At 41.3% G+C, this 24,134-nt stretch overlaps 2 protein-coding genes across 6 annotated transcripts in view; one reads left to right on the top strand and one right to left on the bottom strand.

Moving 5' to 3' along the window:
- EAF1 (ELL associated factor 1) overlaps nucleotides 1–13,621 on the bottom strand; it is a 23,250-nt gene extending 9,629 nt beyond the window's left edge. The window contains exons 1-3 of one of the 3 annotated variants that reach the window (XM_087894222.1): nucleotides 13,434–13,599; nucleotides 12,091–12,274; nucleotides 919–1,013 (exon numbers count right to left, since the gene is read on the bottom strand). In XM_087894222.1, the coding sequence (XP_087750348.1) occupies nucleotides 919–1,013; nucleotides 12,091–12,121 (126 nt within the window). In that variant the 5' untranslated portion in view covers nucleotides 12,122–12,274; nucleotides 13,434–13,599. Of the gene's footprint in view, nucleotides 1–918; nucleotides 1,014–12,090; nucleotides 12,275–13,277 lie in introns of all 3 variants that reach the window. The other 2 variants (XM_060683725.2, XM_060683724.2) reach the window with 2 other exon arrangements.
- On the top strand, nucleotides 13,549–24,134 carry METTL6 (methyltransferase 6, tRNA N3-cytidine). 3 transcript variants are annotated; one of them, XM_034404029.3, is made up of 6 exons: nucleotides 13,549–13,682; nucleotides 17,536–17,918; nucleotides 19,390–19,524; nucleotides 21,615–21,785; nucleotides 22,170–22,311; nucleotides 23,688–24,134. In XM_034404029.3, the coding sequence occupies exons 2-6, from the start codon at nucleotides 17,616–17,618 to the stop codon at nucleotides 23,828–23,830; spliced, it is 894 nt and encodes a 297-aa protein (XP_034259920.1). In that variant the 5' UTR covers nucleotides 13,549–13,682; nucleotides 17,536–17,615; the 3' UTR covers nucleotides 23,831–24,134. The 3 variants fall into 3 exon arrangements, with proteins under 3 accessions (XP_034259920.1, XP_034259921.1, XP_034259919.1); XM_034404030.3 differs by having other exon boundaries at nucleotides 13,563–13,692; XM_034404028.3 differs by having other exon boundaries at nucleotides 13,631–13,795.

The following is a 24,134-nucleotide window of genomic DNA, read 5'->3' as shown; positions in this document are numbered from 1 at the left end:
GAAAGTTGCCAGAAATTGAAAGGGACTCACAGACATATTTGCCTTAGATTATCGCAGGTGTGCATGCTCTGAAACATTAGACTATTACAAATCTCATAAGTACACACATTAATCTTGATACAGATTCCAAACAAGCCTGGGAAAAAAGTTGTAAGGACCTGCCTCAGCTATCTTCTCAGGAAAGCAGGACTCTTGAAACAGTGGTAGTTCAAAAGGAAACTTTTACTGAGAAAGTGATTGCAGAGAAGTCAACAGAATCTGAAGTTAACACACAAGTGTTAAGCTATTTTTCCCTCTTCAAACCCCACCCCAATTCCCTAGTCCACAAGTAGCCAATAATATATTGCAAAGGAGTTTTGAGAGCTCCAAGACGTTAACTTGATACCAGTTCACACTCAGGGTGCTATGATTTTGGAGAGCTAGAACCGACTGGGAGGAAGTGAAGCCCATCCATTGCCCCCTCCATAAATCCCACGCATTTCAGCAAAAGCGAAAGCATGCAAAGAATTTAGCTCCAACAACTTGCCTCCTCCCCCCTCAGAATGGCAACATCCCTAAGTGAACCTGACAAAAGTATTGTAAACTCTATATAAAGATGCCATTATACTAATGATTTAATTCAATGCAGCAGCATCTTTCTTCAACCTTGCCTGGAAATCAGAAGTGCTTATTTCAATAATACAGTAAAAAGTTGTATTTGTAGTCAGGCCAAAATATTTTTTTGTAATTATTCTCAAAGTATGCATGGCACATTCGACGGTTGTTAAAAATGGTATTCTCTTATGTGTTAGTTCCCACAAATTGTTTTTATGAAGTATATCATGTTCCCCTTGGCTACATATGAAAAGTTCAGAGCAAAGCTTGTTAAGAAGCTTGACACAGAAGGCAAATCTGCAATGGGAGATATGGTAAACTTACAGGAATATGTGGTAATGTAATTGTGACTTCATCTCCTTTGCCAACTTGAAGCTCCCCTTCACAAGACGTATCTATAGATGCTGGTTTAAAATCATCTAGAGGATACAATAACTGATGATTAATAAATAAATGATATTAAATGTACATTAGATTATAAAGGATGTTTTATAGTATTTATTTAGAAACAATCTCATTACTACTTTAATTTAATTCTTTTCATTGGCATTCAAATAATTTTTGAGCCAGCTTATTAGAATGAATGTGTAGAATAGGAATTAAATAGCATTACCACCTTATAATGTTCTTCTGCTAATATTCATTCGTTAGCCAATAACACAAAAAACTATAACATAGCATACTTCATTTATCTGCTATATTTATTATCTGCTGCAAAAAAATTTTAAAAAAAGCCTTTATTTTTTAAAATTTCCTTCACCCATTTTTTTTGAAGTTCATCTATAAGGTCAGTTTTTGTTTTAAATGGCAACTCCATAAGTGGTCAACTGTACCAACTTTTTTCTGGAAATAACTATTCTTTCCTGGTGCTCCAAATAGATATTAATCCATGTCCTGTGCTATTAAATGTATTTATAATTTTTAACTTGCCCTTTGAGAGCTCAAGATGGCACACATATGGGTATTCTTATTTCAAATTAAGTCTCTGGATATGACATGACATTATGCAATATATAATTATACAATATAATTATACATTATAAAATAAAATTTGGTTTTAATAAGATAATTGGAGGGGGGGAGTGTTTGTTAAACATGAATGCCCATATTTGTCATTTGCCTATTATGCAAAATATGTCATTTGGACTATGTTATACCGTATTTTTCGGAATATAAAACACACTTTCCCCCCCTAAGAGGGTGGAAATGTCTGTGCGCCTTATACAGCGAATGTTGCTGAAGCTCCGCCCAGCCGTTTTCGGCCTCCCCGTGTTGTGTTTTCAGCCTTCGCACGCCCCATTTTAGACCCGTTCCAGGCTGCGGGAATTGCACAGCACATTGCCGCCTCTGTGCATCATGTTTTCGGCCTCTGAGCATTGTGTTTTCGGCCTCGGCATGCCCCATTTATGGGCTCTGCGTGTTGCGTTTTTGGCCGTTTCCAGGCAGCAGCTTCTGATGCTGAATCAGGCTGCAATAACGTGCTGAAGCTGACCAGGCTGTTTGCTGCAAGGATGCTAACCAGATGAATACCGATGATGCTGGTAGGCAGAGGCAGATTTTTTTTTTCTTGTTTTCCTCTTATACACTGAAGCATCTTATACTCCGAAAAATACAGTATTTTTTATGTGATGATACACAAAGAATTGTAAACTGCCTCAGAAACTGAGGTTTTACTGTACTTGTTTGAAGGCCCCCTCCAGATACACTTTTTGTGCCAATCCTGGACTATGGATTGGTATAAAAGACTAAGAAATCACCTTAGTGTGGGGACGAGGTAAAAACCCTTTCTTTTTCTTTTCTTTTCTTTCAATACTGGAGTTTGTGGGCAGCTTTTTAAAATTGGCTTTGCTTTTATTTCACACTTTTTCTGAGTGCAAGCAGCTCAGTGTATACTAGAGAAGGGATAGAAGCAAATTAAACACCCTCTAGAATTAGGATTACTACCATGCAGGCCTTTTAAGCATGATTATGGAAATGGTTTGCAAATGCTTCCTTCCTGGTCAGTTTCAAAATCTCCATAAAACAATTGTCCAATACGCAGTCTTTGTGAAATGTTTAGCGCATTCATCTTCTGGCCTCAAACATGGCCCCTACCCATCACCACCTAGATGCTCTATTGTACATTGCAATCTACAGCCATGTTTAAAGATTCTGTAAAGATAGCTAGCAGAAGCTTTTATTACAAATAGAAGAAATTGAGCCTTAACAGCAGGGTGTCTTTATCTCATAAGAACATTTTCAGCAGGAATGGCAAGCATGTACCTAACATGTAATTAAATTAAGGATGGTGGTGAGAGGGGATTAGCAATATTTTCTCTCCTTTCTGCATGGAATGTTACTTGAAATGATTCTTGTCAGTATAGAGCGGGGGTGTCAAACTCACATCACAGCATCGTCACAGGGACTTTTCCCCCGTTCGCTAAACTGGTTGTGTGCATCTGGCCTGTGGGCTGGGAGTTTAAAAGCCCTGCTATAGAGGTTTTGGCAATTCAGAAGGTGGGTTATGGGAGGAGGACCACTTTTTGAACCTCTTCTGTTGAACATCTGGAGGGAGAACTGATTGGCTCATGGTATTCCTTGCTAGTTTTCATTTCTTTTTAACTGAGCAGCTTCTTCACTCATAAGTTTCAGCTGATCGTTGAGAAATTGGAAACTGAAACTGAAAATTGTATAAACTCCTTTTATGCCTGGAGACTAAAACCTCAGCAACTGTGTCCAAAGGTGAAGCTCTTTCCAGAAGGGACAGGTAAAGATAAAATAGGGCTAGATTTGCCTAAAATGCTAATCCATAACTAACAATCATAGTCCACTGATTTAATCTAATTGCCTGGGTTTGAAAACACTAAACTGTCAACTAACCACATCACTTATATCAGTTTGTTGCAGCACACACAATCAGACACAATTAAATGAACTTCAGCAGGATTCAAATTACATAAGCAACTTCTTTATATACAATACTATACAGGAGAATTAGCATACAATATCAGGAGCACAAAAGCAATAGTCATAGAAGTAAGTCATTACAGAGTAGAAAGATAGAGGCAAATATATTGCACAGAGGCACTTGTTACAGAGGCCAATCCTACTCTTATATACAGTTCATGTCAGGGCATTTATTAATCCCATGTTTGGCTCTGGGACTAATTACCCTGGTTTAGATTAGAGGAGATGAATCGAGGCTTATTCCTTGTTGCAATATTCCGAAAAAGAAACGCGAGAAAGGTTTCTAATAAAATTCATTTATTTGTTATAAAGAAAATAAAACACCTCACTAACTAAGAAAAGTTAATTGTTACATTTTGGAAGTAATTTGGGCCAGCTGCCTTTCAGCAACTGGCACCCGTGGCAAGAGAACAAAGGGAAGAGTGTGAAGGAATGTGGGTGGATACGGAAACACGTAGCTTACTGATAAGAAGTTGGCAAAGCTACGGAGAGTCAGATAGTCCAGAAATAATGAGCTCAGCTGGTAAATAAAATAACGCAGTGACATTCCCCTTCTTTGCCAGTTGAGCGAATATCAGTTCATCATCAAATAAGGCACATCTTCTTACGCAGATACTCATGTTGAGCTGCTGGAAGTGGTTTGTTGAGCATATCAGCAATTTGATCATGTGTAGATACATATTGCATTTTAACAAAACCTTTTTTCACCAAATGCTTTATGTTTTGATAACGAATGTCAATGTGTCTGGACCTAGAACCTGTAAAATGAGATTCAGAAATATAAACCACCGATTCATTGTCTTCCATCACGGTGATCGGTCGGATCGGGTGTGTCCAAATATCTGTGACTAAAGCATCAAACCAAGTTAGAGAATTACATGCATCTGAAACACAAGCATATTCAGCTTCGGTAGATGAACAAGAAACAAAATTCTGTTTACGTACTTGCCAATAAACAGGACATCCATTTAAGAACATCATATAACCTGAAGTACTTTTACATGATTTCTTATCACTTGCCCAATCAGAATCTGCATAACAACATAATTCTGCATAATCAGTATGTGTTGGTTCTAACAATAATTTCAAACGTTTGGTGTATTTTAGGTATCTCAATAATTTCTTAATACATGTCCAATGAAACTGTTTTGCTTTCCCTACGTGTCGTGATAAAAGATTAACACTAAGTGCAATGTCGGGTCTGGTCCAACTACTAATGTATAACAGTGACCCAATGACTGAACGATAAAGTGTTTGATCCTCGAACTCAGGACTTTCTTCTTGTGTCAAGTTATGAAAATCTGTTTGCATGGGTGTCTTTGTTGTGTTAGCATCTTTCATGTTGCAATGATGCAAAACTTGTTCAATTTTATCTTCTTGTGAAAGACTAAACCCCTTCTGTGTCTTTTCAATCTGAACACCTAAATAAGTGCTAATATGACCTAATGATTTCAATGTGAAGTATCTCTGCAAAGCTTTGGCAAAAATTTCACTCATTTTCTTATTTGGACCAATATAAACAATATCATCAACATAAACAAGAAGTATCTCATATGCATTGTTAGATCTTTTTGTGAACACGCACTCATCAGTTTCGGACTTAATAAAGCCCATTGAATTTAGTTTGTCAGTAAGACATAAGTACCACATTAAACCAGATTGTTTCAGACCATAGAGACTTTTGTTTAGGAACCAGGTATCCCCTTCTTGTTGTCGGAATCCTGGAGGACTTTTCACATAGATCTCTTCATCTAGGTCTGCATGTAGATAAGCCGTGTCAACATCAAACTGGAAAACTTCTAAACCAAGGATAGTTGCAGTTGCTAAAGCAATTTTTACACTCTCAGTTCTGACTGTCGGTGAGTAAGTATTTGTGTAGTCCTCAGGATAACGTTGAGCGAAACCCTGAGCTACAAGTCTGGCCTTGTACAGTGACTCACCATTTGGTTTCTTTTTGATTCTGTAGACCCATCGAGTACCAATGACCTTTTTGTTTGCTGGAGGTTTTGCAGGTGTAAATACTTTAAGTTTCTTTAGACTGTCCATTTCAACCTGCATTGCTTTATACCATTTGTCTTGCTCTGAATCAGGGAGATGCTTGATTTGCGTGAAATTATCAGGTGGAAGTGTAACATTGCAAATCAAAGGCAAGGGTGCTTTTGTCAGTTGCCAAGAACATCGTTGTGGAGGGATTCCTTTTGTGGCCCTCTTGGAACGTCTCGGGACAACTGTCCAATCTTCTTCTTCTTCGTCCTCGTCCTCACTTTCATCGCTAGCATCAGCATCCGCGGCTTGCGAAGACGGAACATCAGGTTGAGAAGAATCAGTGGAATCTTGATCATCAATCTGCGTGGCATCAGCAGTATCATCTCTGGGAAAATAAACTCCAGGATCATTGGAATGAATCCTGGACCAGTCAATATCTTCCTCAAAATTAGCAGATTGGGAAATCACAATTGCATGTTTAGAGTCAATAAATCTGCTCCATTTTGAATTATCATCAATGCCCATAAATCTCAGTCTCTTTGCTGCTGGACTTCCTTTTCTTCTTTGAGCTAAGGGAATGTTCACCATAGCATATGAACCAAAAATATGGATGTTTTTAAGATCGGGCTTGTAGCCATACAATATGAAGAAAGGAGTCTGATTTGTTACACTGCTCCAAGTACGGTTGACAATGTAATTTGCATATTTTATAGCTTCACCCCAGTATATCATATCAAGATTGGTGTCTTCTAGGAGACAACGCATCATGGTTTGCAGTACCTCTCCATTGTGAGCCGGTGTGTCAGGGGGTGAAGTCTGATGAATAATTCCATTCTTACGGATCCAGTCCTGGAAACGCTGAGACATGAATTCGGCACCACGATCACTCTGGATTCTGGCGATGCGAACTTGGTGTTGGGTAGAAACAAGGGTTGCAAAGTCTTTAAAGATCTGAAAGGTCTCTGATTTTTCTTTCATAGGATATACATATCCATATCTAGAGTAATTATCAACAATTGTTAGAAAATATTTTCTACCACCAAATGATGGCGGGAAAGGACCAACTATGTCAATGTGAACCAAATCAAAAATGCGTGTTGACAGGCGTGTAGCGTGTTTGGGAATGGCTGCTGCTTTGGATTTGGCCTTCTTGCATACAGCACAATCCAAAAACACCTTACACCCCTTTAGATCCAAACCTTTTGCGAACTCCGGCATCTTCCTAAGAACACGGAAACTGGCATGCCCCAATCTTCTATGCCATTTATGGATACACCTGGAATGCAAAGGTTTACCAGTTAGTGAATTCTCAACATTAACATTTTTATGCGGAACCTCAGGCTTGCTCTGAGCAACCTGTTTACCAATTCTATTTTTGTTGGCTTTAGGAGCCTTTGGAATAGCAACAGGATCTCTCTCTGGAGCATCTCTCTCTGGGCCTGTGCCTTCCCTTTTTGGAGTTTGCATACTTGCCTGTGTTTGTGTTTTGGGCTTTGGCTTTAAGTAATAAACACCACCAATTAATATGGTTTCAGCAACAATATCTCCATCTTTAACTATGTAACTTGCTTTTTCAAGGTGGTGAACCTGGAACTTTAACATTCTAGACAAGTGACACTGACTAAGCAAATTACTGGTTGCTGTTGGTATGTAATAAACATCAGGAATGAATGCATCGAGCTCTTCAACATAAACAGTTCCTTTTCCTTTGACCTGGCAAGGATGATTTGAAAAAGAATAAAGTTCACGTAGTTCAGGTTCAGGCTCGTGCATCTCTGTGAAAAGTTCCTTTCTGTAGGTAACATGCAATGCTGCACCACTGTCCAAAGTCCACAGGAGTCGTCTGTCGTACTCTGGTTGAGGTTGTGGATCATTGGTTAAAGCCAGTGTGGCGAGTGGAGTTTGTGGATCACGCCGGGGACCACAACGACCTTGTCTTTCATCTCTGCCTCTGCCTCTGGAATCTGTTCCTCTGGGCTGGTATGTGACAGGAGCTGGAACTCGTTGGGGACAATCCCGGGTGGCATATCCCACACGATTGCAGGTGTAGCATCTTGGCATCCTTGGAGCATAGGTCCTTCCTCGGAAGGGGCGTCTAGCTGGAGCTCTTGATGCGGGTGGTCCTCTCAAGTGTGGTGTGGCCAGCATGAATGCCTCTTCTTCAATTAAAAGTCTACAGACATTGTCCACTGTGTGTTGAGCAATTGGGACTTGGTTAATTTTTGTAACAGCATCTTTCCATTCATAATTCAAAGAGTTAATAATGATGCTGATCATTTGAATATCTTCAATGTTATGGCCTCTTTCTCTCAATTCTGTTCTCAGTCCTTTCAGTTTGGTCAAATGTCCTCCAATTTGTTCACCAGGTTTCAATCTCGAACCGTGGAGTTCAGACATGAGTAAACATGAAGATTCAATTGAGATAGGCCTGTAGCAATTTTCCAATTCAGCCCAAATTTGTCGGGCTGTTGTATTTGGTGGAAAAGTGACCTGCAGTTCAGTATCCATGGACATCAATAATGTTGTGCGAGCCCTTATCTCTAAATCTCTTATTGCTTAAGTCCAAGGTGGAGCAGGTGGGTTAAATACCATACAGTGCGTGCCTTCTCTAAAAAGCAATAGTGTAATCTCACTGACCCAGGCTTTGTAATTGTGTCATGACATTTTTAGTTTTGACTCACCAGTTAGTGGAGAGACAGAAAATGCCTGGTGAGGAGCCTGCACTTGGTATGCTGGCTGTGCTGGCAGAAATGCCTGTGGTATTTGCTGTGCCTGTTGTGGACCTAAAAATGGTCTTGGTTGTGCCATTGGAGGTGGGCCAGGAGGTGGCCCTATTTGCACTTGTGGCTGGGGCACATATGCAGGCATTTGTAGCTGCTGTGGCTGATGCACTGGAATCTGCTGTATTCCAGTTGCCATTTGTGCTTGATCTGCAATATTGGCATGACCTGCTGGAGATGCAATCACTTGCCTTTGCTGCATAAAGCGTGCCTGTGTTCCATCTAAAAAGACACCAACACCGCCAGGGGGTGTTTGAGTTTGGGCCTGTGGAAACACTTGTGGCATTTCAGCTTCCTGTAGTAAATTACTTTCGCCAGCAGATGGTGCTGCACCTTTGGGCAGCTTTGCATACGTGGCATTGTATGCTTTAGAGTAGGAGTGGTTATGTAAGGCATGTGTAACTTGATCAGGGAGACTTTCATGTGACGTATGCAGTGCCCTCTGTCTTAATTGGCCTGACACAGAATCCACCAGGGGGAGTGTCTTTGGCTCTGGAGAAGAAGGCAATATGGCGCTTTTTGAAAATCTTAAGTTATCTCCCTTATCTTGCTCAAGCATAGATATAGCCATTTTTGCCTGGGATAGCTGCTGTTCATAGAGTTTTATACGGTCACGAAAGGCTTTCATAGCCAGCTCATCCAGGGTGAGCTTAGAGCTTCGAGGAGAATAATGAATTGTTTCTCTCTCTGTGTGGGAGGAATTTTGCTCAGCAGTTTGCTTTAGCCTTGCATCGAGCGTTACAAATTCAGAAGGTTCTGGGAAGACTTTTTCAGAGCTTGGAAGATCAGAAGAAAATGTTACTGACCTCAGTCGTAAATCATCATCTTCAAAAACAGCTTCTGTCTTATCTCCCTCCATTTCTGTTCCCACGGCTTTTTCTTGTTCCAGGCATGTGGCTGTAGTAAGGGGCTGGAAATCTGAAAATCTCCTGTCTGCCACCTCTTCGTTAGAAAGATCAATCAAATCATTTACGAAGAGTGGTCTTGGTTTCACTTTGCCTTTTTTCTTCTGTTTCGGCATCTTAGCAATATAATTAGCGTACCTCAGTAGCTAAAAACTAATTGCCTATGCGCTCTTATCAGAAGTAACAAAACAAGGAAAAAAGCCATAAATCAACCATCCTCGTGCTATCAGATGTCAGGGCATTTATTAATCCCATGTTTGGCTCTGGGACTAATTACCCTGGTTTAGATTAGAGGAGATGAATCGAGGCTTATTCCTTGTTGCAATATTCCGAAAAAGAAACGCGAGAAAGGTTTCTAATAAAATTCATTTATTTGTTATAAAGAAAATAAAACACCTCACTAACTAAGAAAAGTTAATTGTTACATTTTGGAAGTAATTTGGGCCAGCTGCCTTTCAGCAACCGGCACCCATGGCAAGAGAACAAAGGGAAGAGTGTGAAGGAATGTGGGTGGATACGGAAACACGTAGCTTACTGATAAGAAGTTGGCAAAGCTACGGAGTCAGATAGTCCAGAAATAATGAGCTCAGCTGGTAAATAAAATAACGCAGTGACAGTTCAGCAAGTCTAAGCCACGCCCAGACTACAAACTGTCTCTTATGGCCCCATACAAATACTATGTTTCAGTTTCCAAACAGTCCCCATTAGCTGACCTGTTACCATGTCTATTCCAGCTATGAATATTCATAATCTGACACTCCTCCCTTTATAATTGGAATAGAAATAAAACCAAATAACTTACTATTCTTCCCATGGTGTACTCCACCCAATGGCTTGGTCATTATGTCTGCCAAATTGTCCTCTGTAGAACAGTGAAGCAAGCTAATCAATTTACATTTGATGGCTTCTCTGACATTACAATATTTAATGTCCACATGCTTGCTTCTATTTTTTACTCTGTCACTTGTTGCCATTCCATTCATGGAGTCAGTTTCTTGATCAGTTGACAATCAACTTTTTATGCAGCAGCAACCACAATCTCCCACACACTGTTCAGAGAGGTGTACTGTTTTTCTTCACCGTAAATCTCCCGTTTAAGAAGGACCCATAAATTCTAAATAGGGTGTAGGTAAAGTGAGGAAGGGGGCCATGTCATTATTCTTTCATCTTTTAAGGCCTTTACTGGCTAGCCACACAGTGGAGTACTTTGAGGCATATGATGGAGCATTGTTCTGCATAAAAATCATGGTATTCTTGAAAGATGCACTTTTTCCCTGTACTACTGCTTGAAGAAAGTGTCTTCTAAAAACTGGCAGTAGGTTTGGGAGTTAAGTCCATCTTCAACCCAAAAAGGTCCAACTAGCTCATCTTTAATAATACTAGCCCATACCAATACCCCACCTCCACCTTGCTGGTGTCTGAGTCAAAGTGGAGCTCTATGCTAGTTATCATGTTTTCCCGAAAATAAGATAGGGTCTTATTTCCTTTAACCCCCGAAATATGGCCTTGGCCTTATTAGTGGGGATGGGGTGGGTGTCTTATTATTTTTCAGGTGCAGGAGACCCCTAAACTTCGGCCCACTGCAGGGGGACTGGTGCGGAAGTGCTGACCAGCTGCTTTGCCGGTGCTGCTCAGGCCGCTGCCTCCAGCAATCGTTGCAGCTTTTAATTTGCTTCCTGTGCAAACAGCACGAGGTGAGGAAGCGAGGCGGGGGGGTTGAACAGTGGGGGAACATGCCCCACATGTACCTGCCAGCTTCCTGGAATGGCTTTGCGGAGGCCGCTCCAGCAAACCGTAGCTTGCGCGCCCCTTCTCTTAGTGGCTGCAAAGAGCTCCCCACTGGAGCTGAAGCAGAGAACAAAAGGATGGCTGGGAAGAGTTTAAAAGAGAGAATCCAAGGTGCTGGTTCTCAAGTTACACACCACTGGGGGGGGGGAAGGAAAGGGGAGCAGGAGAAGAAGGGCTGGCTTGGATTGCAAAAGCCACGGACTGGCTCGATCGCCTTCCTCTTGAAGATCCTGCAGGGCAAACAGGAGATCTGGGGTTTGGGTGAGCGGCAGAATTCTTGCTTCTCCGCCTCCCCACCCCTCTCAACCTGCCACTCCCTCTCGCGGGCCAAGATCACCAAGCCTGATTCAGGGAGCTGAACATGCTGCTGCCGCCCAGGAGGAGAAGAACATCAGAAATGGGCTCTCTCACAGCGCCTCCTCTCTCTTCTCCTGAGTGGCAGTGGTGCATCTGGCTCACCGAATCTGGCCTGCTGATTTCGAGCGAAAGCGGCAGCAGCAGCAGTTCTGACCTGATCCTTGTTGGTAATGCTGCGGGCAAGAACCGGCCATGCTGATCCCGCTTCATGGCTGTGAAGACAGCCTGCACCGGCCACTGCTCGGAACTCTGGTACCGGTACCCCTCCCCCCAGGCTGACAGGGCTAGGGCTGGCAAGAGTTTGTTTGCGGCTGGTCTTTGCGGCTGCCACTAAGAGAAGGGGCGTGCAAGTTATGGTTTGTGGGAGCGGCCTCTGCGTGGCTGTTCTAGGTGGATGGCAGGTGCGTGTGGGACATGTTCCCCCTGTTCGCCCCCCGCCTCGCCTCCTCACCTCATGCTGTTTGCATGGCAGTTGCGCATGCATATAAGTTTTTTTTGGGGGGGGGGCTTATAGCGCGTGCGCTGGAAAGCCCAGTTGGGCTTATTATCAGGACATGTCTTATTTTCTGGGAAACACGGTACTGTTCCAGCCACGGGCCCATTTATCTGGTCTGTCAAGAGTCACTCATCTCATCAGTCCATAAAATCTTTGAAAAATCTGTCTTCAGATATTTTTTGGCTCAATCTTGCTTATGTGTCTTGTTCAGTGGTGGTTGGATTTCAGCCTTCCTTACCTTGGCCATGTCTCTGAGCACTGAACATCATGTACTTCTGGGCATTCCAGGTAGGTTGCAGTTCTGGAATATGACAGCACTGGAGGATAATGGATTCCTGGTAGCTTCACATTTAATTCTTCTCACATCTTTGGCAGTTAATGTGTGACTTTTTTTCTCAGCAAGTTTCTTGTGACGCAGTTGACTATTTGCAACAAAACGTTTGATGGTTCTGTGATCCTACCCCCAATATCTTAGCAATTTCAAGAGTGCTGCATGCCTCTGAAAGACTTTTTACAATTTTTGACTTTTCAGAGTCTGTTAAATCTCTTTTGTGGCCTATTTTGCCTGAGGAAAAGAAGCTGCCTAATAATTATGCACACATTGATATAGGGTTTTAATCTCCTTAGACCATACACTCCCTCATTACACAAAAACACATCACTGATATACTTATATCCACTAAGCATTCAAGTTTATACAGCTTGGAGATGTATAAAAATGATATGGTCAAAATACTCACTTGCCTAATGCTAAGTGCCTCGCTTGCACACAGTGTAAATTAACCATATTGTGGTTTAACACAGTAGCCTCATTCCCACAAGAATATAATTGGCTCAGTCCTCAAAACACAGGGATCCACACAATATCCAACCTTATTAGGACTTTTTGTAGATATTAGTTATTAAAACCTCTAGATCATCATCCCCCTCCAAGTGAGATCTGCACCCATCCCTTTGGCCTGAGAAAAGGGCCTGAAAACCTGGCTCTGCCAACTGATCTGGGCCCAAATGGAAATGTGTCATTCTGGAGGTGGTTAACGGACTGAGTTAAAACCCCCATCTCCTCCCTGTGTGTATCTGCTTTATTCTTTTCCATCTTTGTCAATTTAAATCAATTTTAGTGTTAATATTTATTATTTTACTTATAAACTGCCTAGAGTAGCCTCTAGGCGAGATAGGCACCATATAAATCTAATAAACAAGCAAACAAACAAACTATTCTCTAAATACTAAAACCAACCACCTATTAGAAGGCGAGTTCAATCGGGTTTACTCCCACAGAAGTGTAGATATGCCTACCCCAACATAGTGCGCTCCAAAGTACTGAATCCCAGCACGCGGCTACCGCTTGTCTGAGGATGATGGACCTTGTAATCCAAACCTTAGGAGTGGACCAGGCTGGGGAAGGCTGCTCTACCCACTTACCTGGGAGTAAGTCACACTGAACTCAGTGGAGCCTGTTTTCGGTTAGGCAGACATAGGCTACCGCGGTTTTGACATGGGGCCAGGCCTGCTTAATCAAGCCGATGTTTTGGGGTTGCCGGCCTGGCCCATAAGCGCCGCCTCTGCTGGGGCACTCACAGCGAATGGTGTGAAAGGAGGCTTTAGGGTGCCGTTCGAAGCTTTCGCCCAGCTGCAGAGGATGCTCCTCCTTGTCCAGCAGCGGGTTCGCCACGCCGTTCATGGCTACCGGGGCGGCCGCCGAGAACAACAAGAACCCCCGCAGACGCCCCGCCCGGCCGCCTTCTCTTCCGGCCTCGGAGCAGGGTGCAACTGGGAAAACACTCCCCGTCCGGGGGAACCGATCGAGAGGGACCACGCAGTTTGGCGGTACTGTAAGGTGTCACCGTGGTTTTTGAGCAAGGGAGATCCGGGAATCTTTTGAGGGGAAAGAAGGGCATGCGGGTGGCGGGACCAAGGAGGTCTTTACCGTTCCCAAACAGGTAGGTAGATAGGAGGGAGGTGGTAGCACTACGGAAAAGACTGACGCATTTGGCCTCATTTACAAAGGTTTTTGAATTTATAGCAGCTCTCAGAACCGGCAGATTTAATTCAGATACATAATTGGGCCCTTCTGCCTGATACTCTCGGAGCTGAACGAGAATCGATTACCTGGGGACACTTTCTGTTGTGTTCTCTTGGAAAAAAGGAATGTAAAAAGGTGTATTGAGGTGCTATCAGGTGAATAGTTTTCCTATTTAATTGATTTTAAGCAAAAAACAGGTGAATTCATCTCTTGGTAATTTCAGATTGGTCTTTGAATACTTGATTTGGCTACAGAATGTAAGTGGTTGGCTATTGCCTTTTTTCAGATCATTGGTACAGATAGTCCTTCACTTACAACAGTTCATTTAGTGACCATTTGAAATTAAAATGGCTCTGAAAAAAGTGACACAACAGTTTTTCACATTTATGACCATTGCAGCATCCCCATGGTCATGTGAGCATAATTCAGACACTTGGCAACTGACTCATATTTATGATGGTTGCAGTGTCCCAAGATCATGGCTGTGGCTCCCGGCATCCCGATATAGTTAGTTGACTCCATCACTGACTATTGGGGGCGAGTCTTTGGCCCCCACAGAAAGGGCTCGCAATCTGGGAGTCCTCCTGGATATGCAGCTGTTCCTCCAACATCTGACGGCTGTAACCAGAGGGACCTTTTGTCAGGTTCGCCTGATTCGCCAGTTGCGGCCCTTTCTTGATCGGGATTCCCTGTGCACAGTCACTCACGCCCTCATCACCTCTTGCCTTGACTACTGCAACGCTCTCTACATGGGGCTCCCCTTGAAGAGCACCCGGAGGCTCCAGCTGGTCCAGAATGCAGCAGCGCGGGTAGTGACAGGAGCAGCATGGCGCTCCCATGTAACACCGCTCCTGCGCGAGCTGCACTGGCTCCCGGTGGTCTTCCGGGTGCGCTTCAAGGTATTGGTCATTACCTTTAAAGCACTCTATGGCATAGGGCCTAGTTATCTTCGAGACTGCCTGCTGCTACCGATGACCTCCCATCGACCCGTGCGCTCCCACAGAGAGGGCCTCCTCAGGGTGCCATCAGCCAAACAATGTAGGCTGGTGACCCCCAGGGGGAGGGCCTTCTCCGTGGGGGCACCTACCCTCTGGAATCAGTTGCCCCCAGAGATAAGGAGAATCCAAGACCTCAATGCCTTCCGCCGTGCCCTTAAAACCCACTTTTTCCAGCAAGCCGGGCTGGCTTAAGAAATTTTTAAATGTTTTAATTGGTTTGTGATTTTTAATTCTTGGGCCAAATTTATATATATTTTAATTGTTTTTTAATATTTGTATTTCATGTTCTTAATTCTGGCTGTACACCGCCCTGAGTCCTCAGGGAGAAGGGCAGTATATAAATTGGAAATAAAATAAATAAATAAATAAATGTGATCATCTTTTGAGACCTTCTGACAAGCTAAGTCAATGGGGAAACCAGATTCACTTAACAACCATGTTACTAACTTAAGAACTGTAGTGATTCACTTAACAACTGAGGCAAGAAATGTCGTAAAGTGGGGCAAAACTCATTTAACAAATGTCTCACTTAGTAACAGAATTTTTTGGCTCAACTTTGATCATAAGTTGAGAACTACCTCTAGTTTAGACTGGTAGTTTCTTTATTCAGAACTAAACAGGTCTTGTGACTGCCTCTTCTTATTTCTGAGCTCAGAATAACTCAACCAGGGTTTACACATCAAACTAAACTGAAACTCGAATTACATCTGGGCTTAAAGTGCCATAAGAATCAAGTTAATGTTTTCTAGTCCTTGGTGGTATATTCAGTAGTAAAGAACTATAACTGGTTACATTATTTCTCTTCGTGACCTGTCAGTTCATGCAGAGAGCATGCTCTTTATATACCGTGTTTCCCCGAAACTAGGACATGTCCCAAAACTAAGGCCAAGCCTGATTTTTGGGGTAGGCGTAAATATACACCTTCCCCTGAAAATAAGCCCTCCAGCAAGCGTGGCTGTTTTTGCCATGGATTGCGGCCATTTCTGCAGCAGGAGGCCAAGCGATGTGCCCCATGTGCCTCGCGTCAGCCTTCTGAAGGGTACTGTAGCAGCAGCTATCCACAATTTTTTTACCCTTATTTCGTCCCGACCGTACTGGGCCATGTGGGTCAGGATGAAATAAGGGTTAACAAATTGTGGATAGCTGCTGCAATGGTACCCTTTGGAAGGCCGGCGCAAGGCGCGAGTCTCCTGCTGCAGAAGTGGCTGCGCCCGAGGAGCGCTTTTGGGAGAGAATGCAAAGGGGAAGCGATCTCTTGCAAACTCTCGCCCTGCTCCCGCCTCTCCACCGGGCAACTCCCAGCAGCCCCAGATGCCCAAACCCCGTGCCTGCCTGGCTCCCTTTTCCACAGTGCCCAGCTCTTTATTGAGGAGGGTGGGGGAGAAGCGAGAGGCATGGAGCGAGACAGGGCTCGCTCTTCTTGCCGTTTCTTCTCCCCCTCTTGCCGGGTATGGCAGGGCTTCCTGCCCCAATTGGATGCAATTTGGGGATGGCAAATGAGGAGGGGTGGGGCTGGGGAGACATGAAATGTGTCTTACCTGCCTTGTAGCTCCGTCGCGTGTCTTGCTGTTGTTTGCAGGCAAACAATGTTGTAGGGTAAAAGAAACATCGCGAGTTCAAACTTCTCGTGAGAAGTTTGGCTTTACCCTACAACATGTTTGCCTGCAGACAATGGTGAGATATGCGACAGAGCTACAAGGCAAGTAAGACCTGTGTTTTGTGTCTCCCCGGCCCCACCCCTCCCCACCTGCCATCCCCAAATTGCATCCAATTGGGGCAGGAACAGGAAGCCCTGCCATGCCCGGTGAGAGTGGGAGAAGAGATGGCAAGAAGAGCAAGCCCTGTCTCACTCCATGCCTCTCACTTCTCCCTGCCCTACCTGCCATCCCCCTTGACAAAGAGACAGCAGGAAAGGGCAGAAGCCAGGCTGCTGTTACCATTGGAGTGCGTGGAGCCATCTTATCTGCCTTGCAGCTCTGTCGCGTGTCTCATCATTGTCTGCAGGCAAACACGTAGGGTAAAAAAAACCTCATGAGTTCAATCAAACTTCTCAAACTCGCAAGAAGTTTGGTTTTACCCTACGTGTTTGCCTGCAGACAACAGCGAGACAGCGACAGAGCTGCAAGGCAGGTAAGACGCGTGTCTCGCATCTCCCCAACCCCTGGCGAGGGGGGGGAGAAGAGATGGCAAGACACGTCTTGCTTCTCCCCCCTCAATAAAGAGCCGGGTGCTATGGAAAAGGGAGCCAGGCGGGCTCAGGCTTTGGGCGTCTGGGGCTGCTGGGGGTTGCCTGGCAGAGAGGTGGGAGCAGGGTGGTAGTTTGCAGGCGAGGGGGTTGGATGGATGGATGGATGGGAGCGAATAGCTGCCACAGTAGCGCAACACAGCAGAAGCTATGAGGTGGCCATGCTCACTGTCTCCTGCACCCCCAAAATAATAAGACACCCCCCCCCCCCCGATAATAAGGCCAAGCCCTTATTTCGGGGTTCAAAAAATATAAGACAGGGTCTTATTTTTGGGGAAATGCGGTATTAATTAAAATACGCTTTTGAAAAATGAAAATAAGGGAAATGATGGTACTGTCAACATGTTTTTATCATTTGGTATCCAGAGAAAATTGTGAAATAGTAACTTTTCTTTATTGTGTTTTTACATCTAGTTCTTATATGATACGTGATATGGGCAATTATTTAATTAAGGATTGATACAGCTTTGAATCTGCTTTGTCCAGTAATTAAGATGATTAAATCCGAAATTCTGAAAAGTCACTCATCTATTCCTCATTCTGATGATGTAATAATTGCTTGTGAAGATGGGTCTTTCCAAAAAACAGGGCAGAAGACAAGGATTGTAGGTCCTGAAGAAGTAAAACAATTAGCCCAAAATCAGGTATCTGACTTAGTATCTGACTTCAAGCAACAGAAACTTGAGAAAGAAGCACAAAAGAACTGGGATCTATTCTACAAAAGAAACAGCACCAATTTTTTCAAGGACAGACACTGGACAACAAGAGAGTTTGAAGAATTAAAAGCCTGTGGTAAAGTGAGTTTCACATTCTCTGGCACCAGATGGCAATAAAGAACTACTATAGAAAAATACCTGAATTGGAAGCCTATCTAATTTACAGGTGTCAAATTCACCATGTCACATTCACCATGTCACATTGCTGTCATGTGATGTATCACAATGTTTTTCCCCTTTGCAGAGCTGGGTGGGTGTGGCCTGCGCGTGACGCATCTGGTCCATGGGCCGCCAGTTTGACACCCCTGCGTCTAACTGATCTTACGTTATGCATGCTATAAAATTCAGGCTAGGCTGGTGCAATATATTTCTTTGCATATTCCATGATAAGAGTTGAGATGGAAATGTTAATATTAATGTCAATCAGTTCCTTGGTATCAATTTGATTGAAGATGATTCATTTTTTTAGTGGTGAATCTGGTCCCAATTCCCAAAAGACGGGGGTGTTGTGCTGTTTGACACAAGTATCCATTCAATGAACAAATGGAGTTCCTGGACTAAATTCTTAACATTTTGTCACTATCAAAAAACAGTAAGGATCAGCTAAGTAGTAAATGTTGGTCTCTATTCAGAGTGACACATCAAAAGGATTAGATGGATTCTGGGCAATTTTGTCCAGTTTGTTGATAAAGTAATTTCCATGATTAAGTAATAATCCTTTTCATATAAAATACAAAAGTATTATGAATTCTGTTTTTAATTTAATCTTTAATTTCATTAAACTATCTTTGACTAATCTTATGCTTCTAATTCACTAGATCCATGATGGTGAACCTATGGCATGCGTGCCAGAGGTGGCACACAGGGCCCTCTCTGCTGGCATGCGTGCCGTCGCCCCAGGTCAGATCTCCGTGGCATTTCTTTCGTGAGCTTCTGTTTCCCTGCAAATGACGAAACAGAAACTTATGAAAGAAAAAGATCTTATCTCTTGCTGCGCTGCCGTGTTGGGATGCCGCGCTTCCCCCCAGCCAGCTGGTCTTCGGGTCTCTGCTGCGCATGTGAGCATACCCACGCATGTCCGTGCACATGTGCATGTCTCTGCATGTTTGCATGTGCGCATGCCCGTGTGTGTGCATGCACACACATGCCTCAGTTTGGGCATGTGCACACGCACAGTTTGGGCATTCAGTGTCTAAAAGGTTTGCCATCACTGCATTAGATGATTCCATCTGCTGTAAGTATCAAGATGTAACACTTGAATAAATTGTATGACTTGAATCTCAAGAGGTGTTAATTTTAGTTGCTTTTAAATGAAGGTTTTCTTGCTTTTCAATAAAACCACTATTTAATGGGAGTATTATAAAACCACATTTTATTTTCAGTCATTAATTTGGGAATACATCTTTGTGGTGATTGGATAATCTGTTGTGTGGGATCCAGTGAATGGAAGTTCACTGTAATAAATTTGATTCTAAAAGCTAATGTTAGTCCAAAAATTAATTCACTTTGAAAGGATCAGACAATTACAACTATTATTTTCTCATGTTTTCAGTTTGAAGATCAAAAATTGACAATTCTGGAAGCAGGTTGTGGTGTTGGGAACTGTTTATTTCCACTTCTAGAAGAAGATTTGAATATGTTTGCTTATGCTTGTGACTTCTCTCCCCGAGCAGTGGAATATGTAAAGGTTAGTAAAATATTTGTCATTTTTTTCTTCCATAAAGTGAATACATGCATTTGAAAGATAAGTGTCTTTAAAAATAAGTGAAGAGAAAGCAAAAATGGCATCAAGACATTGGTATCACTATATTGGTTTAGATCTGATAAAATTAATTAGAATTAGATAATAATTATTAACTGAAATCCTATTTTTAATGTCTATGCATAGCAATGTCAGAATCTGTATTTAGGTCATTTAGGAACTACCGTATTTTCTGGCGTATAAGACGACTTTTTAACACATGAAAATCTTCTCAAAAGTCGGGGGTCGTCTTATACGCCGGGTGTCATTCTCCTGTAACCAGGCAGACCAGCCCAAAAGGCTCTGACGAGCCTTAAATGGCTCTGGCGATCCAAGCTCTGACGATCCCAGCTGAGTTGCCTGCTAATCAGGCAACGCAGCTGGGATCGCCAGAGCCATGTAAAAGGAAAAAAGTTTTCCCCCTCCAACTTGCTTACCTTAGCTGCTAGTCGCAACGCTTGCCTTGCTTCGCTTGCCTGAATCCATTCCATCAGCAAACCACTCCCTGCCTGCAATCAAGCAGGCAGGGAGTTGTGGACTTCAACTCCCAGAATTCCTCAGTCAGCAAAACAAAGCTGGCTGAGAAATTCTGGGAGTTGAAGTCTACAAGTCTTAAAGTTGCCAAGGTTGGAGACCCCTGTTCTATTGGGTAAGTTTTTTTCCCCTTTGGGAGCTTTAAAAAAAATAGTTAATTGGGGGTTTTTTTAGTTGTTCTTTTTTAGACCTAGCCATTTAAAGTTTAGGAAGTTTTAAATTTAGTTTTCATATAAAAATAAAATAAAATAAAATAATATTTGTGCAGCTTTCTGAGATTTAGTGTGTTTCTGTAGTGTTTCACTCTAACTACACAAACACACAAAATCTCACAAAGCTGTATGTGGAATTTTGTGTGTGTAAAGTATGAAAGTTGGTTTTTTTGGGCTTTTTGTGGCTGTGTGAGGTTCCTGCTTGTTGCAGGGCCATTTTGGGTCTAGCACAGCTGCTTTTACATTGTGGGTGAGCCAGTTGTGTTGTGTTTTGTTGTGTGTGTGTAAAGTGTGAAAGTTGTTTTTTTGGGCTTTTTGTAGCTGTGTGAGGTTCCTGCTTGTTGCAGGGGCCATTTTGGGTCTAGCACAGCTGCTTTTACATTGTGGGTGAGCCAGTTGATGTTTTTTAATTTTTATTTGGTGTGCGTTGGAAGAGGGGTAGTCTTATATGGCGAGTATAGCCCAAACCCTATATTTTAACAGGAAAATTTGGGGGTCGTCTTATACGCCCAGTCGTCTTATACGCCGGAAAATATGGTAATAGTTTTTCATTTGAACTACCTATTTACCCATTTGTTTAATTTGATATGGTAATCCATTAGATTATCTTAACCTGGAATTTGAGTTTTATGCTTAGTAAATAAATATTACTCAGAAGATTATAGAACAGAGCATCTAAATTACTTATTTTAAATAAATAAGTAAGCCTTACAAAATACCTATGATGCTGAGTCACTATAGAAAAAACAAATACCTAATACAATAAAAGATCCACACCCAAAAGCTGGAAGAAATACATATGTACAATTTTATATGTTATAATAATCAGGTTTGCTTTTTCTGTCTTATACTGAGTTGAGCAGAGAGGAAAACGTGCATGCAGAAAAAATTGAAAAATTTCTTCTGCATGTGCATAAAAAAAAACCTCAGCAACTTTAAGAAGTGTGGATTTGAAGTCCATGCATCTTAAAGTTGCTGAAATTGAAAAAGTTATCTAAAGATACTAGTTTGGGAAAGGTTGTGATTCATATTTATTACCTGCTTTTCTGTCTTCATTTCAACACTGAGTGAGATTATAATGAATAGCTTCAAAATATCCACTATCTAAACCAGTATTTTGCAAATTTGGCAATTTTAAATATAAAGATTTCAGCTCTCAGAATTCCCTACCTAAGCTATTCTGTATTATTCTGTGTTCCATTCTTCTGTATGATATACTATGCTAGCTTCAGATTTCAAAATAAGAACTTAAATAAGGTTGTACCATATGTTTGTATGTTCATTTCACAGCAAAATCCTCTATATGATGCCAAAAGATGCAAAGTATTCCTGTGTGACCTGACCAAAGATGATCTTGTGGAAAATGTACCATTAGAGTCAGTAGATGTGATTATGTTAATATTTGTACTTTCTGCCATTCATCCTGAAAAGATGCATTTAGTTTTGAACAATATTTATAAGGCAAGTCTGCAGGGCTATAATAATGTTTTTTTGCCATAAGCATGTATTTCTGCTTTGAAAAGTTGTAATACGGAATCTGTGGGATAATTGTCTTAAATGCAAACTAAGGTTATTCTCAGGTTCAAACAAATAATGGTAACTGATTCAAGCTGTGAAATGTGTTTTATGACAACTGTAAAATTTATTTTTCTAGTGTAGGTATAATTAATATGGAATGATATTTGAATAAAAGTCACACTTTTAAACCTTTTTATAATGAAATGAAATTGTATGAAGTTTGTTTAACAGGGCCAAGCCAAAGTGGCACAAAATGTTCCACTTTTATCATTACATGATTTTGTGTATTAATTAAGTCCATCTTAATATGTTTCATATTTTTCTCAGGTATTAAAACCAGGTAAATATGTTCTGTTCAGAGATTATGGCCTTCATGACCATGCAATGCTGAGGTTTAAATCTGCTTGCAAGCTGGGAGAAAACTTCTACGTACGACAAGATGGAACCAGATCATACTTTTTTTCTGATGGTGAGATCTTAATTAAGATATTATATCTTAATTAATTGATATTAATATTATCTGAAATAATATTTCATTTACACACACACACACACACACACACACACACACACACTAGTAAACACCCAACAAATACTGAGAAATAGGAAAAGTTTACAAAACAAAAATCTGTCAGAACAAAAATACAATGTATTTATAGTAATTTATAAATAAACCCAAGGTATTTGTATTGAAAGGTTTTCTACAGTACAAACGTGCTGATGAAGAAAATCATTTGTTCAACAATAAAGGAAAGTAGATATGTTTAAACATCAAAAAGCTGCAAACAGCAGCTTCAACATCAGAAAAAAGTTATTTAATAACTATTAACATTCATTTTGGTATGTATATAATCCTTTTCTAATAATGTAAATTTGTGTAACTCCGAATTTAATAATAGTCACTACAAGTATAAACCTAAAGAAACTACGTCCTCCAACATTCCTTTTATATCCAATTTCAGCAATTAAGGATTTAAGGATTTCTTCTTTCTTAAGATAATACTTTCTTGTGTTCTTAAAAGCAATGAGAATCTGACTAAATCAGCATTTCTCAATCTTTGTAACTTTCAGATATGCTGATTTCAGCTCTCAGATGAATAGGATTTCAAGTCCACATATCTGAAAGCTGCTGAGATTGAAAAACACTGGACTAAATTATACTAAAAAGTTTAGTCCAGCTTCTTCTTACTCACCCTGGCTGGGCAGGTGCATAGGGAAGCCCCAAGTAGGACAACCTCCCACTTTTCAAAGAAATAAAAATGTTATTGGCTCTTAGCTGTCAAATGGTGATAGAAGGTAAAGAATATGAGGGCAGTCTTATATAATAATAATTTGTAAAATGTCCAGAGTTAACTTGTAGGAGAAATGAGCAGCATAGAAATTTAATAAATACATAAAAAATAACCCACCAGAGATATTTCTATTTTATAACCAGCTGCAAAGGGATTTGACAACTGCCCAATTTCAGTAAGAGCTTCTATTGAGATATCTTTGAAGCTGAGCCCTGCTGCCTCAAATGATCTCCAGGTTTTCTCAAAAAATATTTTATTAAAAAAAACTATTGATTGTTAATGATACTTAGATTATTTAAAAGATATATCTTAAGATATATCTTAAGTACTTCATAAAGGAGCAATCCATACTTAGCAGCTTTCTTGGGCAAATGGAAGGAAAATCTGACTTTGGATATTGCATCATTTTCTGCAGTGATGCCTATCTCTTTTTAAACAATCAACAAAACCATTTTTCATTTTTTGTTTTAAAGAATAACCTGCCTATTTAGGATTTGTATCATTTCGTCTTTGTACTTTAATACAAATTTCTTAAAAATATTCTTCCTTCTAGAGTTTTTGGCAGAACTTTTCCTGTCTGTGGGATATGAAGAAATAGTTAATGAATATGTGTTTCGAGAAACTCTGAACAAAAAAGAAAATTTATGTGTGCCAAGAGTTTTTCTCCAAAGCAAATTTCGAAAGCCTCAGAAATAAGTTTTTGCTGATAAATTGTTGAACAATTGAAGTTCAAGGCTACTTTCTTATGTTATTCAATTTAAACCAAGTTTTATATCAGGCCTATGGGACAAAATAAACCTAGCACTTGCCTCGTCCTCTTCTATTGATAAAATCTTGAAGATAGCGGAAGACTCTGCTTCTATTTTAAATATAATTCAATAATTTTGGGATTAAACTACCAGCTTTCAGATTATAATTCAGGATCACAAAGTTTTCCTTGGCAAGAATGCTTATTATCAAGCAGATTCCTGAAGTTATATAATAAACTCATATATAAGCA

This window comes from Pantherophis guttatus, chromosome 4, assembly GCF_059756535.1.
Source record: "Pantherophis guttatus breed Tessera chromosome 4, ASM5975653v1, whole genome shotgun sequence".
Lineage (NCBI taxonomy): Eukaryota > Metazoa > Chordata > Lepidosauria > Squamata > Colubridae > Pantherophis > Pantherophis guttatus.
This window is presented reverse-complemented; position numbering and strand designations above follow the sequence as displayed.

Coding starts and splice junctions, on each gene's coding strand:
- METTL6 (XM_034404029.3), top strand. CDS start 17,616: ATGATTAAATCCGAAATTCTGAAAAGTCACTCATCTATTCCTCATTCT. Junction 17,919..19,389: donor AATTAAAAGCCTGTGGTAAA/GTGAGTTTCACA, acceptor TCATGTTTTCAG/TTTGAAGATCAAAAATTGAC. Junction 21,786..22,169: donor TTTTGAACAATATTTATAAG/GCAAGTCTGCAG, acceptor TATTTTTCTCAG/GTATTAAAACCAGGTAAATA.